The sequence below is a fragment of the Bactrocera dorsalis genome, chromosome 4, assembly GCF_023373825.1.
Source record: "Bactrocera dorsalis isolate Fly_Bdor chromosome 4, ASM2337382v1, whole genome shotgun sequence".
Taxonomy (NCBI): Eukaryota; Metazoa; Arthropoda; class Insecta; order Diptera; family Tephritidae; genus Bactrocera; species Bactrocera dorsalis.
Genome location: NC_064306.1, coordinates 62154364 through 62172607, shown reverse-complemented (window position 1 = coordinate 62172607; position 18244 = coordinate 62154364). Strand labels below are relative to the sequence as shown.

The window sequence follows — 18244 nt, the reverse complement described above, 5'->3', positions numbered from 1 at the left end:
GATATCCGCGGCATAGTTCAGGCCTCAGCGCCACTATCAGATTGCCCTAAAATCTCATCCGTGAAATTGTTTTTAAAAATTTTACAAGCTTTTCAATGATTTTCGCTTATTTGTTATATTAAAACTAGCAAGTGGTCAACGTCAACTGTGCCTTGACTCACGAAGAGCACTGTAGAAACCGCTGTGAATCTAGAGTGACTCCTTGGATGCAAAGAATGCAAATGCTATTAGAGCAAATTCTGATCTGAGGTTTTATTAAATTGCTTGAATTTAAGCATAAAAATGACAAGAACCGTGATTTCGCACTTACTATGAGCTCTTCTGAAAATTTGTTAAGGATCGTTCCCAAAATAATCGGATCCCTCTAAGCGGACCGAACCAGACAAAGGCTGTAAACTCGGCAACGCTCACCAAAACAATTTGAGGAATGTTTACAACACTAAGGCGACATTAAAAGTGAATTTTGCGGTAAAGGTATTTGATTTGAAATTTCTTGAAATTATTTTACAAACTTAAACATAATTTAAGGTTATCGCTTAATAGAAAATAGCAACTTTATGAAAACTATGAGTTTTTAAGTTTATTTTACATTATATACAGTCACATACATACTCCTATATTTAACAGTATGTATATTTATATATAGTATATGGAATACGTAAGGACCATGCTTAGAAATATGATACAACTACATAACAGTTAAAAAATGTTCTAAAATTAAAGAAAGTCGCAAAAGTGTTTTCTTGTTTATATAATTAGTGCTAATCTAGCTAACTATCATATAAATATATATCTCCAATTGTAGTGCGTTCGAAATCAGTGCTGTCCACCTACACTAAACCTACTATTTTATTGTTGGGGTTTCGCCTAGCGCTGAAGTTGGACGATATTTTTGGAAGAGCGCTTCCAACTTCTCCTTCCGCACGGATATGCCCACACCATAGGCCCAATTCTTCATAACCACATTCGAGTGACTATTGCCCATGTTGATGTCCATTATGAAACGTTCGGGGAATACTGGCTCGTTCGCGTCGGGATTATCGCTAACAGACTGATTCAGTTCGGATGGTGTTTTAATATTGAGCTTGCGCGTCGGTTTGATGGCACGATAAATTTCCGCTAAATGTTTGTAATAGCGATGATTGAGGCGACACCGATTCGCCGGATCACGCGCCGCATACAGCCGATAGTTCTTCATGGCGCATTGGAAGGCAAAACGGCATGTCGTCACTGAAATGAAGCAAAGTTTATATTTTAATATAACGGTAGTTATAATTTTCAATGCCTGCTTACCGGTTGAGCGCATTTCGAGCGCGACTTTCTGCCACGCTTTATTCTTCTCTTCGTCGGTTGCCTTTTGGTAAATTTGCGGATAGCGACGCACGGTCATTACGACGCGATAGGCATCGATGTCGGGTATTTTCTGCAGCATCGGATGCGGCATGTCTGACTTCCGCACGAAACGCTTCGTCTTCGGATCGATAGTGTACTTTTGCTCTTCCCTGATGCAACGTTCGCATTCGTCGATCATTTTGTTGCGCACGATGTAGTAGAACGGTTCCATATTATGATATTGTTCTTCGATTAGGAAATCCATTTTGGCCAAGACGCGCCACCATTCCAGCGACCATTTGTTGTCGATGCCGAGCTCCAAATCGCGCATGTACTTCGTAAAGGCGCCTTTAAAGAGGGTCCATGTGCCGAACCAGACTTCTGCAAAGTAAATCATAATTAGAGATATGTTATTATTTATATTATATAGTTCTCGGTTTTAATATGAATTAGTAATAAAAAACGACGGCAACGAAATTATGTAGCATAACAAGATGTCGTCACGACGGTGTAACTGCAATAGTGTAGTGGGGTGCACGAATTTGAAAAAAATTTAATTTTATAGTGTAAAAACTTTATAATAAAATTTTTTTTCTTGCAAGGTTGCCACCTGTTCGAAAAATTGCAGTAAAAAATATACATATATGTATGTATATGTATAAGAAAAACAAATATGAGTGTGAAACTGTACAGTTAAAATATGTTCAATAAAATTTTTTTCAGAAGGTTGCCACCTGTTCAAAAATTTGAAGTAAAAAAATATATAAAAAAAACAAATGAGTGTGAAACTGCAGAGGTTTAGGAAATATTACAGCTAATTCTATTTGATAAGGGTTGCCAACTGTATGAAATTTGAAATTAACAGTTTTCCTAAATAAAGAAAATTTTGGGTAACAGGTATTAAACTAAGGCGGTTTAGGAACGCTTATTGTTAAAAAAAAAAATATTTTTTTTATCAATTTAACGTTCTGGCAAGAATTTTTTAGAGAATGGTTGCCAGATTTTGCCAAATTTAACTATTATTAATGTTTATTATTAGAAATGGTAACGCGGTAGAAACAACAAAATCAGTTTTTTTAATCAAATTTATTAAGAAAACTTTCAATTGAAAATATTTTTCAAATAGCGCTGCCATATGTTTAAAAAATATAATTCAATTAAATTCAAAAATTAGCAAATTATTGCACAACTGGTATGCAAGTTAAACGCTTAAAAAAAATCTCAGTTAAACATATTTCTTAAAAGTGTTGCCACCTTTTAAATTTTTAATTTAATAGAAAAGTATTATAATAAATTCAATATTTCAATAAGTGCCAAAAACTAAATCTGCTCAGAAAGATTTGAGGCTAATATACATATTTTTGAGAAGAGTTGCCACATTTTTTTGTTTTAAATGATGATAATGATGAAGTAATTAATGATGACCATTTTTGATAAATATAGTTTTTTATAGTAATTTATATTAAATTTAAGTGTCTAACAAGAAATTTCAGCTAATCACATTTTTCAGCAGTGTTGCCACCTTTTTCTTTTTTCTAAATTATTTAAATTTGTATAATAAATTATGTGTGGCAGTAAGGGCAACAAACTAAAACGGTTCGAAAAGGATTACTCGACCGAATTTTAGCAGGATTGCCACATATTTTTTATTTAAATTATTTGCTATTCATTTTATTCAAAATTTGAGTACTTACTGTTCGGTACATGTGGATTGCTATTTATTGCGGCTTGCCAATCAGCGACGAAAGTCAATTTCCTGCCACCTACACGTGGTAGCTGCTTTGTTTGATTTCTAATATTATCGAAGAACTTTTCCACAGCATCCTTTGCGAACGGCAAACGCATTTGGGCTTTGGGGAGTAAGAGAAAACAAGTTTGTTTTTTTTTTTTGAGGTTAGACATTTTTTTTTTAGGTTTAAAAATAAATTTTTGTTTTGAGTTTAGAAAATTATTTTTTTTTTTTTTGTGAGTTTAAAATTTTTTTTTTTCAGGTCAGAAAATTATTTTTTAGGTGAGATAGTTAATATTTTGATAGGGTTAGAATATATATTTTTTAGGTTGGAAAATTATTATTTTAGGTGAGAAAATTAATATTCTTTTTGAAGTTAGAAAATTAATTTATTTTTTTGAAAATCTAAAATTACATTTTGTTGGAGGTTAGAAAATAATTTTTTTAGGTGAGAAAATTGATTTTTTTTTGAGGTTGGAAAATTATTATTTTAGGTGAGAAAATTAATATTCTTTTTGAAGTTACAAAATTAATTTATTTTTTTTTGGCTGAGAAAATATTTTTTTTTTTTAAAGTTAGAAAACTATTTTTTCTTAAATAAATATTGTAAAACAGAAGTGCCACTGTTATGTATGTCAATGGAGCTCGAATCATAAAATATATTACCTGCTTTATCGTTGAATGTTTGAAAGAATGTGTAATTTTCGCGCCACACCCTAATGCCAATCTTCAGCGGCTTCGTCAGCTCTTCCATAGGCGCAATTTGCGGGAAATGCGCGAAGTTTTCCGACAAGAAGTTCCAACAAGCCTTGCAAATATGCACTATAAGGCAGAAAAGGACAATTTTTAATTGTTTTGAGGATTTCTTAGAATATATACCCGACTATTTTTAACGAACTCCGTCGTGACTTACCCGGTAAATTGAACCGTTTGGCCAAGTACTGCCAACACATATTGACCTGTTGCGGTTTATTGTAGTCCTTCTTATGCAAATACGGTATGGAGAGCACCTCGCGGATCAGCAGCGCCGTCGTGCTCATGGGCAGTGAGTACTTTTGCTCCAGCGGCGGCCCGTGCACCACCAACTGATTGCCATTCACCGAACTAATCAATTCGATCATAATTTCGTTGGAGTTCAGCTGTGAGGTCGGTGTCAAATATGGGCGCGCCAACACCGTAGCGGGTATTTTCGGCTCGACCGACGTAGGCTCCCTTGTGGGCAGCGGCATAGTCGCTTGCGTCCGCATGGGCGCAGGCACCACAGCATTCGGCATCGTTATTATCGTACCCGTATTGGGGACTGGGTCGGTGGTGTTGACACAAGTCAACGGCGGACACTTGGTAATATTTGTTTTATCCGGCAAGACAAAGGGTAAATTTAAGGTGTTCGACGTGGGCGCCATAACAACCGTTGGCGGCGGAGCAAGCGCGTTTAAGGTGGGTGCTACTGCGCGCAGTGGCGCGGCGGAAGTGGGCGGCGCGGGTGGTGATGCGCTGGTTACGGAACCAGCAACTGCGGTGATTTGCAAACCCTTATTGATGAAGGGTACGGGGAAGTTGGCGCGCGGTGCCAAACTGACTGCCGACACAATTTTCGGCGTCTTTAGCGTATCCAAAGCGATTGTGGTGGCTTCGTGTAGTGTCGGCTCTATGGTTGTGGGCGGCAACAACTGACCCATATTGGTGGGTATGAATTGTGCCGGCGTCTGCACGCTGGCTTGTTGCTTCACTGCCAATTTGGTTTGCGCTTGTATCGGTGTGAGCGGTAGCATTTGATATTGCTGTGCTTGTTGCGCTTGTGGCATGCACGGCATCGTTATGGCTTGTACTTGTATTTGTGGATTTGGTTTCGGCGCGGGTGTGGGCGGCGCGTGTATTTGTATTTGTGGACTTGGTTTCGGCGCGGGTGTGGGTTGCGCGTGTATTTGTATTTGTGGGAGCGCTTGCACAAAGATTTTGTTCGGTTCGGGGGCTTGCAGTTGCGCCTGCGATTTGACGCGTATTTGTGGCGAGTGCACTTGTGGATAAGACGTCGTTTTTTTGGTGACCGTTACAACCGAGCCCTTATTTGGGACTGTGGTGCAAGTGCTGACTGCGGGAGTGGGTATGACTGCGGGAGTGGGTATGACGTTGTTTTGCGGTTTATTGCGTATTACGACAGTTTTAACTGACGCTTGACCTTGACGCTTGTTTTCGATTATTGACGAGCTGATTTTGTCTTCGTCCAGACTGACGGATATCGGTACGATGGTGTTGCCCATTAACGTTTCTTTCGGTGGTGGTGGTGAATCGTTCAACACTGCCACAACTTCGGTTTGCGGCACCTTGCTTGCATTGCCAGCGGTTGTGGGGGCAGGTTGGACTACCTCATCGGCGCATATGGACGATAACATGAGCGTACCGAGTGTAGACTTTTTGGCGCGTGGCAACTTATACGTTCTAGACAAGGCATACAGCTCCGTTATAATGGTTTCGAAATACCATTTGTCTTGCAGTTGATAACTGTGTTTGCGCATGCCCATTAGTTCCCAGTAGAACAAACGTAGAATCAGCCAAGTGGCTTCGCACTGACCAGGCGTTACACCGCCAGCTGAAGATGGTTAAGGAAAGTAGAAAAATATTGTAGATTTGACTTCACAACTGAAAATTAATGACGACTAACCTTTAGTATTTGCCACATCGGACCAAAGTTGTATATATTTAACGGTATCGACATCTTCGGTTTTGTTCACCATCATTTCGGTGAGTGTGATCACGATTGGATACTTCTTCATTGCCACCAGCAAGCTGAAGATGTTCTTGAAGTGATCAATGGGCTCATGCCAATCCTTTTTGAGGAAGAAAGAGCTCTTGTAAACCGTTCTTGGCCTGAAAAGCGTTACAAAACAATTTAGTTGTGCGATTCAAACATAATATATATCCAAAGTAAAGCCTACATTTTAAGTATGTGTGGCTTGGTGAAATTCAACAGACTCTCCAGCTCGGTTTGCGGCTTTGTAGCTGTCAGATCCTTATCCCACCGCCGTTGCATTAGCTCCCATTCGTAGCGCGTTTGTATTTGTAGCCAACATTTCATCAATTTCGTAGCTAAAATATTGGAAATTAGAGTTTAATTAAAATTCTAACTGTACATACAACACGACAGCCATACCCTTATCGCCCACTTCGTTCGCGATGGCATTCCAAATGATGCCTTTGCGCCGGTAATCCTCATAATACCGATGGCCACAGTCGTATATCTCCTGATAGCATTGCAAATTGTATATCAAGCGCCGTATCTCCGGCGTGACTTGGAAGTGCAACTTCGATAGCTTGGAAAGTACTTTAGTTATGGCCGGCGTTTCGTCGTCCAAGTCGATCACTTCGACGTCATCCTCCAGCAAAACTATGTCATCGTCGATGGCAGCTGGTTGTGTGTGCGCAGCTGCCTTCGCCTCCATTTCATCGCTGTAGGGCAGGGGACAGCGTATTCTAAAATTGAAAAAAAAAACCGGTTTGAAAATTGCTTTTTGTCTTTTTGCAAAACTCTCCAACGCACTTGTCAGCTATGAAACGCCAGAGGAAAACTAGTTCCGTTTCAAATGCCATTACAGGACGGCGGCTCCGCTTCTTACACGCTTTGTTGGCAAAGAATTTACGCAATCGGCGCGCATATTTTTGATAAGAATAACGCAAGTTCACCCAAGTATTCTTGCATAGATCGGCTGGTATACAAATAAACAAGACATAAATGAGATTATTTGCAGTCAATTGACTTCAACAGAGAATTTTTGCAAGATCACTTCATATATACATACATACACCTAGTATGCATGTGCATGTGTGTTTATGTTTGTATGTACTTACCATCGCAACCCATTCGCTTTGCAATTTTCTCCCAAACTTCGTTTTTCGCTTCGACACATGAAAATTGTTTATGTTTCGGGTCGTAAAGTACGCGGTGCCGTCGTACGTGCCGTATGAGACGCTTTTGGAACCGCGCGTTTTGCTTAACGGAGTCTTTGGACTCCTCATCTTCCACTATGAACATGTTATACACTTCTATGGGATCGGTCATGGCTTCAGGAGCGCAAGGATTAAAATTCAAGGCCTGTTATTGGAAGGGAAAAAAACAAAGTGAGAGAGTTGGAATGATTAATTAAAATAAATATGTATATATATTCATATACATTTTTTATTTTTATTTTTATTTTTTTGATAAATCTACATAGGTTTAAAGTACATATGTATGTATGTACTAATTCCATATATTTTTCAAAAATATTGTATTATTTATGATTTATTTATTCTTTTATTGTTAAATGGCAACACTTTTAACATTTCGACTTGCTCTGTTAACATTTTTCTTGTAATACCCAGTAGGAATATTTTACATGATTGGCTGTGACGAAATTTTAAATTATACAAGCTTGAAAACATAAATGGCATAAACGGGAATGAAGTTTTGAATACCGGTACCTTGCTCAGGTACCAAAAACCGAAAACCAGAAACTCCATTATTTGCATTTTTTCTCAGAAATTTTGAGGTTATTTGAAAAAATGCTAACCCAAAAGTTGTAGATCTTTCTTTTTTCTACAATTTTCACTATTTCACTGTTTTCTACACGACTTGTGGTTTTTTTACTTAACCACACCCCTCCCTACCACTTTCCCACCAGAGGTCGCCCGTTAAATATTTTTCCTTTCACGTTTGTTGTAGGCTCCGCCTTTTTCAAAAGATTACACTCTAATATAATTTTTTCACTTTTACTATGTTCGAAAGCTTCAGCCCGGGTCTACAATATATATACATATGTACAATGAAGAATTCGGATCCATTAAATAAGCTATTTCAATCAAATCTCAATAAAAAGCTGGGTCCATGACGGTTAAATATACCCAACTATACCCTAGTTCTCTCTCATACCGACAAGATCATTAGTCACCTCTCCGAAATTCCCAACTATTGTTGTTGTAGCAGCAGAAAACATTCTTGAAGAAATTTCGAGGAATGGAGCCGAGTTGACAGTCCTTGGCGGGATAAAAATTTAGATCAGTTCCGCTTATTTAAACCTGACTGTCGTGGGAACGGAATTCCTAACTCTCAGCATTTAAGTTTTTTTTTTCATATTCCAGTATATCCACCGTCTTTTTGCGTATTCGACTCTTAACAAGTTAAACTCTATTTTATTTCAATTGTCATTTGTTCTGATTGACCTTATTTATACTACTCTCATAATCTTAAATACCTAACCCCCTCCCCACATTATCTTAAATCCCTATCCTTAACCTCTCATTATCTGAAATACCCCTGAACTGTCACTTGAAAAAGTCTTAAAAAGTCCTCCTAATTTACACGTACAGCTGAGACACAAACCACGAATTTAAGTTAGCACCGGATCCCAAGATCCATGCCCAGTTATATAATAATTTCCGCACAAATACATTTGACTCTTTCTAACAGCCAACAACAATTTTCAGCAGTCAATTGAGAGTTGCCAGCTGCGCCCACATGAAGCGCAAGCAAATGTATTCCCCTGATATTTTGCGCTTTCGCCCCCTCACACTGTTAAAAGGCGCTCTCTTCATGTGTTCTTCTTCCTCCGCCATTCGTACGCATAGTACACATTTGGCATTGTAGAAAATTTTCAGGCATTTTAATTACCGAAGTTTAAGATTAATTTCACTTACATTTTCATCGCACATTCTTTGCAGATCAATGCGCCTAAGCTTCCTTCAAATTTTATATTTTTTATTTCTTTTCAATGTAATCAACAAAAATCACAAACACGCTTCACCATATAATCTTACTATTTGCCTCGTCAAAAGCAGACTAAAGCGAAACAGAAACAACACAGTGAAAAATGTGAGACGAACTTCTGAGTAATGCCCGCCATGCGAATGAATACCCATAAACACACACACGCACACGCGCACACTCGAGTAGGCAAATCACAAATGCTTGAGTGCATAAACAAACGCACAAACAAACGAGCCGAGCACATGTGGAATATCCAGCAACGCTCTCTGTTTTGCCTAAAAGCGTACGCAATGCTGAAAATAGCAAACAAACAAACGAACTGCTTTCATGTTATTTGCTCTGTTACCTATGCAAGGCGACTGTTAAAGTCAACGGCATTTCGGCAGCAATGACGAGTCTTCTTTACATGTACTAATACAATCCATCGGGTGCTCATGATTTCTGAGCACAACGCCTTGGCAGTTGGTATGAAATACAAATGAGAGTGATAAAGCATTGTTGTGCTCATTCGAATGACGTTATACGGACTTCATAGAAATTCGGGATGAAAAAGTGAAATGATTTTTTTAAGAAAACCGTAGGCGAAAATAGAACTGAAAAAACGAACATTCACAGTTGCATATATGAGGGAAAGAGACAGCAGAGAAGTGTGTATCCGCAAATACAGCTGTGGCCACTAAAACGAGAGAGCACTGATACAGAAATGTAAGTCTGACAGATAAAGCGTCGTATTTAGGTTAATATTCTTTTCAATTTGATTATCTCGATTATTATCGATCTTAAAAAATTATGGATATAACTGCTTCTTTTGGGCTAATAAAGTGGTGTTCCAGCAAAGAAGAATATGCAAATTTCGAAATAAAGAAATCCGGATAAATATGGCAAAACTTATAATGAAACATCCTCAACTTTTAAGAATTCATGGAAAGTACTTATTGAAATTGAACTCGTGGAACGATAGCTCTGAAATTTGGAATAAAAACTGATACCTTTGCTTCATCTAGACTAGTATAAAATATTAACATATTGAAACACCTCACCTCTAGGAAACTTTGAGGGATTATAACGGGTTTTCAATAAGAGCGCTACAAAACAAAAACGGTTTGGGATCAACGAAATTCTTTATTTCTATGAAAGTGCATTCGATGCCACTATGTATGGCCACCGTGGGCACGCTTGCAAAAGTCCTAACGCTGAACCCAATTTTCGATGGCTTTCAAGGATAAATCGACCGATACTGCGGCAATTTTACGTTCAATATTCGTACGAAGTTCATCAATCGTCACTGGCTTTTTGACATAGACCAAAAACTTGACGAAGCCTCACAGGAAATAGTCTGACGGCATCAAATCGCACGACCGAGGCGAATTGACTGGGCCATTTCATCAGATAACACGTTACCCAAATTTGGTTTTCAAAAAAATGGCGCCGTTCCATTGGAACCACATATTGTCCAAGTCCATATCATTTAATTCGGGCCAAAAATATTCAGTTATCACTAAGCGGCAGCGATTTCTTTCACAGTAACATGCCGGTCGTGATCATCACGGAAGAAGTACGGTCCACTGACGACGCTGGCAATGGTGACTAATGGAGTACGTGTGGATTGCTGCCTGACCAATAATGCATATTTTGCTTATTGACGAAACCATTCCGCCAGAAATGAGCCTCATCACTGAAGATTTTTCGATGAAAATCCAGATAATTTTCAAGTTGTTGCTCAGCCAAATTCACGAACATCCGACGATTCTGGTGGACGAGCGGCTTCAGTTCAGTTCTTCTGTCAATTTGATTTTGGGCATGTAGGCTAAGATCTCTTCGCAAAATTCGCCACAACGACATCACAGAGATGCTTGACGCTTTAGAACGACGTGTGAGAGACTGATATGAGTGTTCCTCAACTGATGTGCTAGCCGCAGCAACATTCTCGGTACTACGGGCACTTCTTTGTCACACTGGCAAGAGAACATTTTGTACAATGCCTGTGGATTCAAACTTTTCCACGAGACGATCAATTGTTGATCTAACAGGACGATTATGACGACTATAAATTGGACGTAGCGCTCTTAATGTCGAGGCCACTAACTACGAATTTCGGTATTAAATTTTTATAATCTCGACCCGTTGCTGGATCGTAAATCTTTCCATGTTGAAATAGCAAACGGGGGCTTTGTCTCTATTTCTATCTCGGTCTCGCATTCAATATGTTTTCGGAACCATAAAAACAGCTTCAGTGTCAATCATTTACTTTCTCCTTCTCCCTTAAAGCATAAATTTAATATAATAATTTCGTCCCGTTTTTTTTTTGTTTTGACTATGTTCACGAGGAGACTTTTTGGGTTTTCTGAGCGAGGAAGCGATAGAGAGAGCTGGGGTACACTCGCTGGGGAGAACTCTCGGGGGACTCTCTTTCTGTACGTAACAGTTCGCTGGTACTCAATTTGGCATTGCTTTTCATTTTGAAACTCTATTCCGCTCAATTTCAAATGAATATACATACATATGTACTATATATGTATAATATAATAAAAAAAAAAATTTAAAATAGGGTGAATATGGAGCGTGTAATGATTTAAGAATGTGATATCAAAGAAAATGTTGAAAATTGTGCGACTTATATGCTGAATACAATGCTCGCGACACGACCTGGCAGCGCGATAGTGAACTGAAAACGGCGTTGTGCATCCTACTACATGAACGCATGTACACAAGACAATGCAGTTGTCCATTTTGCATGTACACAATTTCGTTGTGGCCATACTAATACCTTGCACTTCAAGAAATTTTAATATTTTGTTCAAAGTGAAATTTCTTATGCAAAAAATAAGTAAATAGGTAAATTTATTTGTTTTAAATTATCAATTGTTATTACAAATGGTATAATAGAGCTATTTTATGCTCTTATTTGTAAAATAACGTCAAGTTTGTTAGAGCTGTGAATAATTTTACATTTTACATATTAGTGGCATCACCACTCTTCCTCATCTCTCTATCTTCCATTCTACTGTCAACTCTACTGTCGTTGGCAAATATAGGAGTATATTGAAGTTAGCGAGAACGATAACTGTCGGCCTACAGTCGTGTAGTCGTGCAGCTGTCAAAACAACAGTATCCATAAGAACGTGTGTATTTTAATATTTGACAGATGTCGTTTTTCGTCTGTCGTCAGCATTGTATTCAGCACTTAAGATGTCGGATTCGTGTCACTAGTGTGAAAAGAATGAGCGAAACAAAAAGAAGCTTTTCTGATAATGAGCGACAAAAGTCTGAACGCAGCCATACCGATTTCATCCTCTTAAAAAAGTTAGAAATGAAAATTATGATGATTTCGTCTCGCTTACTTTGTAAAGTGTAGTTGAAACAAAAAAATATTAGTACTTGACGCCATTAAAAACAGTGGAGGATTCATTTGCTATGAATATTTGACAGTTCGTTTCGTTCATGACGTTGCGTACAGCAATCGTCTACCTAAAAAAGTAATAGCTCTTTCTCTTCATCATTTCTTCTAATTTCATTATTTTGTTTAAAATATATGCATGTATAGGGGTTTCACATAGTCTCATAAAGTTATAAGTTATAACGATCCGAAAACATAGCGTTCAGAGTTGTACTTGCGTAAACTTATGTTAGTATGCAATCCAACAACACATTTTTTAAACTAGTATAATATGATTGTATACTTTTACGATGCTTTATGACACGTTGTGAGTACCCCAATAATTGTTTTACGTCTTAAAAAATCGAATTATTGACTTCCTTTGTGATATTCTCCGATCGCAAAAAATGGCCTAATTTGTGCTGCGTATCGGCAAAAACATGCCGAACAATACATATCAAATATAAATACTTATTTATATCAATATACACACATACATACATACATATGTAAATGATTGAATCAACCACCAAGTGATATGCAACGTGCAGAACCCGCGAATAGTAACAGTTCACAGAATCTCATCTTCTCTCTACATTTAACATTATGTATACACACTGCAAGAGTAGTAACATTCGTGTTGGTAACCTTGCGTTTCTTCTCTTCAGGCGTTGCCATTGCATAGTTAGATAGGGTTGCCTGGTATTGTATATATTATATTTTAAAACGCATGATATAAATTATTATTTTGGTAAAAATAAATACTATATTTTTACATTAAATTGAAGGTTTTGTTTAGCATAGTTGAAATGATCCGACTTGGGTAAAATATGTGTCAGTTTGTTCGATAACTTGTCGTTATTTTGTAGGTAATTTCATAACGCCACTATAATCGAACCCCTAGTTAGTTAGTTGTAGGGCCAGCATACTGCCAAGTTGGCAGTCCTTGACCGAATAAAAAAATCCGTGTCCGTTCCGATTACGTACATCTGACTATCGTTGGAAGGGATCATCATCGAAATCCGCGTTCCTATTAGCAGAAAACCGTGGACTGGATCGATTTTCACAAGTCGATTATTGTTTTCGTCTCGAGGCGAATTTGTACCAACAAAAACCTTCTACACAATGGACTAGGTAGGAATGACTTAGTATCAGATTCGGTCCAGAATGTGAATATATGTATTTGATTATTAGTATTGACTGAGATTGATTCCGCTCCTAATGGTTAATGCCAGTCGGGTAACATCCTTCATTCCTTCAGATGGTCCAATTGTTACCAGTATGGGTCCGTATAACCTTAAGTGTTTGACACTAAAAAAGCAACTTACAGTAGATGATTTCTGTAAAATCACCAAGCACAGTGCGTTTCGACTATGGCCGTATCTTGTGGCAACCATACGAGGAAATTATTTTTGTGTGAAACCATATTTAAATGGTTCCAAACATTTTTTATGTAGTATTGAGCTCTTTGACAGTCGAAAGAATGCTTACATTATGATCGGACTCGAGGGCGAGATGGAAGCGTAGAAGCACTTTCTCCTAACGACTAAAGCTGAAACATCTCGGTAGTGTTACCTTTGGCAAACCAGAACACATATTCGAAACTGACATTAGTCGTCTCAAAAATTTCGTGAGATGCTCAAAGAGCTTCTTCGATTTATAATGGTCTTATGATCTGGAATGTAGGTTTAGGTTTTTATACGTACTACGATGGATCGACATTCTAAGCTGTCTAAGTGAGATCCCTGTTAGGATCGACCTCCTAACCTAACCTAACCTATCCAATTTCGACATACAGTTTACATAAACCATCTATTAGAAGAACAATGGATTTCTTTCCACCTGACCGTATAATATCGATTCAGATAAGTTTAACAATAATCAGTGCAAACTTTAAATAAGTAATTCAACAGCAAGTTTAATAAATTTAAAAATGTAAAACGCACAAAAACTTAAAAAAAGTTACGAGGTGGCAACACTGATCAAGAAGTACAGCAAGAGATCGGGAAAGTGCCTCCATCAGCAGTTATGAATTATGCAATGTTATGTTACTCTTAATTCTTAACTCAGTTATACATACACATGCCTACACACATATGTACATACACTTACCACATGCGTATTAAAAAAATAAACACGAGCGCGTTCGGTTTGTATGCACATATCAGATATGTATGTATGTATGTTTATATGCTCGAAATTTTTTGTGTACACACTTTGAACGTGACCAACAGCAAGAGACCAAACAAGAATGCTGCGTACATGGTGCTGTTAGTTTGATTTGTGCAAATGTAAGAAATTAACATTTTACTTCTAAGATGTCAGGCAAAAGCAAATAAACATATGTATATTTGTATGTCGTAATCTAATGGAAGTATGAAAAATGTCAATAGATAAGTTCGATCGGAAGACAATTACAGAATCTACCGTATCAATATTTCGTAACTTAGCTGTAGTCCTGTAGCAATCGGAATGAGTCATAAAATTCACCAGAGAGCGTCTACACAGTGCTGGCTTATACTCCGACTCTTTTGACGGCTAATCGGTTTTTTGTTTGGTGAGGGGACAACGAGGAAGGACGAAGGGACCATTCCGACCAAGAAATATTTAAGAAAAAAGTGAACAAGGATCATAATTAGCGACTTCATAGAGAATTTGCCGATAATGGGCGACAAAAGAGTCCTTGAGTAAACCGAAACATTCTCAAAAATTATAATATATCCCAGCAAACACTGTCTCTAACGTTAGAGAAAAAGCTAGATTTTACATTAGAATTTGATTATAGAATGATTAGAGAAACACTCGAAATGCACTATCGATATAAATGATAGTTATCGAATACAATAACAGATACTTATGTACATTTTAAAGAGCCAATTTTGATTTCATGTTGTTGCTTATAATGAACATAAGCATCAAAGATAGAGAAAGAGCTGTTAAAATTGTAGTTTGTTTTTATGGATTTCGGTGCGCATTGGCAACTTGCAAGGTCCAAAGTAAACAGGACTTAAGAAAAACAGAACAAATGGTTTTTCGGAAAAAGCAATTTATTTTATTCAAATACAGCTTTTTTGCACGGTCCAAAAGCATATCGAACGAGTATTTTAGTTCGTTGGCCGGTATGGCCGCCAGTATGCCGGTGCAAGTCTTCTGAATGGCCCCTATCTCTGCATAACGCTTTCCTTTCATGGGCAAATGCATTTTCCGAACAAGAGGAAGTCGCACGTTGCCATATCAGGTGAATACGGGGTGGTTAAAATGTGATTTTTGGTCAAATAATTGTCCTTCGAATGTTGGATTCTGAACAATTGTTAGTCGTCAGTCAATTTGTGGGGAACAAGCCTTGCACACAGCTTTCGTAAGCCCAAATGTTCGGTCAAAATGCGATAAATCGATGTTTTGGAGATGTTCAATTTCATTTCCATGAAATTCAATGATGATTTCGGCTGATTTTTGATGAATTCACGCACAGTTTCGATGAAAACTCCGGTGATCACGGATTTTGATTAGTTCACATGTTGATCATCATTTATGTCCTCACGACCACTTTGAAAACGTTGAAACCACTCGTGCACTCTGCTACGGGATAGGCAATCATCGCCATAAACTTGTTTCATCAATTGAAACGTTTGGGTAAAAGTTTTACCAATTTTAAAACAAAATTTAATGTTTGCTCGTTGTTCGAAGCTCATTTTCGCACCGATAATACGAACATACTGACACTTAAAACGCAATAGCTTCATTTCCAATCGATGAAATGTCATGAAATTTCGCTGGAAAATCGATAAAGATAGCAGATTCTAACTCACCAGTCGACATATAGATGGCGCCACCAGAGGGCGCTAGATTTAAAAAGTCCTGTTTACTTTGGAACGCACCTTGTATTTCAAGTTTTTCACCTTTTCACAACAAGAATTCTTATTACGTGAGGAATTGGTGCCCCTATTTCTGGCTTTTTCTTGGCACAGAAAGCATTGTTGGGTAATATTATACCTAGCTGTTTTTCCATCTCTCGAAAATGGGGTAAATGTAGTCTCCGTTTAGAAACTATGAAACACCATATCTGTTAATTAATGCGGAACTAATTTTTAAACTTAATAAAACATTGCTGGCCTAATCTTATTTGTGGCCTCAATAGTCAAGGAATTAACGGTACTCGAATTCGTGAAAAAAATCTCAATATTAGTAAATAGTAAGGAGACCTTTTAATTTCATTGAGGGTTATTTTTAGGTGGCGGGCTCAAAACCATACTCACAACCCTGGGATCCGCTCAATGGATGTTTTTTGGCTACCCAGAGGATACTTGGTTTAAAATCGGAAACCGTGAGCTGCTTGAGCGAATCGAATCGTTTCTGGCCACTCTTAAGTGAAGGGCGCTCAGATAACTTTCCTCACTTGCGTGAACTTCTAAACATGACTCCATCCTCCGTCCTCCATTCTACCTAAAAGAAGAAGAGTGAGTACTTTTCAGGTTAGAATTTCTCAATCCGGTTAAACGTGTACTCAATGCAATAGGTAACTCTGAGTAAGGTTAGATGGCTGATCCGCCAAGAAGATCGCTCTTAGACAGTTGTGTACAGTCCTTCGTCTATCCAGGTAAAAACTTCTGTGTGGTTTGATAATTCAGTTGTACATCCGAAGGGGATTTTAACCTCTGATCTTACTGATTACCATAAATTATTAATTGTCAACTAGCAACTTTAAGTGAATAACTTAAGCAATTTCGGCTTCATCTCTTTCGCTCTCAGCATTACTCGATACGTGATGAAAAAAATAATCATAAGCATATTTTTTGGTTAATAAAGGTCCTTTGTTTTCTATATCTGGATAAGGACCGTCCCGAACCTGTCGTATAAACGAATAACCTAAGTAACTGTGGCTCCATCTCTTTCTCTCTGAGCGTTAGTCCACTACTTACCTGACTCATTCAATCTTTAGAAGAGGCCAACAGTAGTCTTCTTTCTACACTTCACAAATCATCAAAAGCGATAACATAAAACTCTCACAAATTAATTGAATAAACAGTACATAAATACATATGGAGTCATTATTATGAAGTCACGAAGAGTGCGCGCAAGCATTTCACATTCGGTTTTGTTGAAAACCAACACAAAATGGCGTTCGCTACTCGCATCTCTTTCTATTGCACACAAAATCATTTTGAAAAATTGCCGAACATGGAATTTATCAAGTCATCCAACAAAACGAAGCATCGTTTTTCTCTCACATATTTATCTCTCTCGCTGTCTCAGTATGGGATGGTCTCTTTCGATTACCGATTTTCTTTCCTACGTTTGCTCTTCTACATACATCAAAAGCAATCACACACATACCAATCACCCCTGCACACACACACTCACGCGTGCACAAGCAACTAAAACCAAAACGAAAAAGTCTATGAGTTCACTTGCTTGCGGAATTTTTAGTTTACGGCGCCCACAAAATTAAATATTTCTCACACTTTGGGTTAATTCTTCAACTTACCATTTTTGTATAAATTTTCTCTGACATCTTGTGGCACGCATTTACGTCACACTACACTCTTTTTGCATAAACTCTGCAACAACTTAAACAAGCAAACGTTCAACACAACACGACAAAAGCAAACTGAAAGGCAAACAACAACGAATACAGAGATGAAGAGCAAAAACCAGTAAATTACAGCTATTGGCGGGGAATGTGTTTACGTATGTATGTGAGTGAAGATTCCATCTAACAGAGATGTTAAAGACTTAACAGCCTCATTTGCTCTGCAAATTTCCTGTTTGAGGGAAGGCGATTTCGTTGTATTATTCATACACTGTAAAAATTTTAACTAGTTCTTGCAGTTTAATTCTTTAGCAGAGTATACTTTGAATTTTTATATGTTATATAAGTTTTATAAAAATTAAAAAATCTTGTAATAATTCTGTGTAAACAATAAATACAAGTTCAGAAACAAAAAACGAGGAAATCACTTTAATTTCTTTCAGTGGTTTGCGTTATTTAATAATTTCTGTTAGGGTACTCGCAGAGTGGACGCTTAAGCCGAGCCGAGCAATTTTCCGATTTACGACCCTAGCGAAT

At 37.7% G+C, this 18244-nt stretch overlaps 1 protein-coding gene across 2 annotated transcripts; it reads right to left on the bottom strand.

The window, feature by feature from the left end:
- Window positions 1-554: 554 nt before the first annotated feature.
- Window positions 555-17819, bottom strand: LOC105229781 (uncharacterized). 2 transcript variants are annotated; one of them, XM_049454244.1, is made up of 11 exons: window positions 17663-17819; window positions 6908-7151; window positions 6600-6765; window positions 6213-6532; window positions 5998-6148; window positions 5724-5929; window positions 3975-5651; window positions 3728-3883; window positions 3027-3182; window positions 1294-1713; window positions 555-1230 (listed from the first exon to the last, which is right to left on the bottom strand). In XM_049454244.1, the coding sequence occupies exons 1-11, from the start codon at window positions 17687-17689 to the stop codon at window positions 845-847; spliced, it is 3909 nt and encodes a 1302-aa protein (XP_049310201.1). In that variant the 5' UTR covers window positions 17690-17819; the 3' UTR covers window positions 555-844. The 2 variants fall into 2 exon arrangements, with proteins under 2 accessions (XP_049310201.1, XP_049310202.1); XM_049454245.1 differs by lacking the exon at window positions 17663-17819 and adding an exon at window positions 8732-9020.
- Between the last annotated feature and the right edge of the window lie 425 nt (window positions 17820-18244).

What these genes read in the sequence shown, in the direction of transcription:
- LOC105229781 (XM_049454244.1), bottom strand. Translation starts at nt 17,689, where the DNA reads ATGTCAGAGAAAATTTATACAAAAATG. An exon ending in AGAAAATTTATACAAAAATG is followed by an intron (nt 7,152 to 17,662) that starts GTAAGTTGAAGA and finishes TTCCAATAACAG; the next exon opens with GCCTTGAATTTTAATCCTTG. An exon ending in AAAGCGAATGGGTTGCGATG is followed by an intron (nt 6,766 to 6,907) that starts GTAAGTACATAC and finishes TTTGTATACCAG; the next exon opens with CCGATCTATGCAAGAATACT.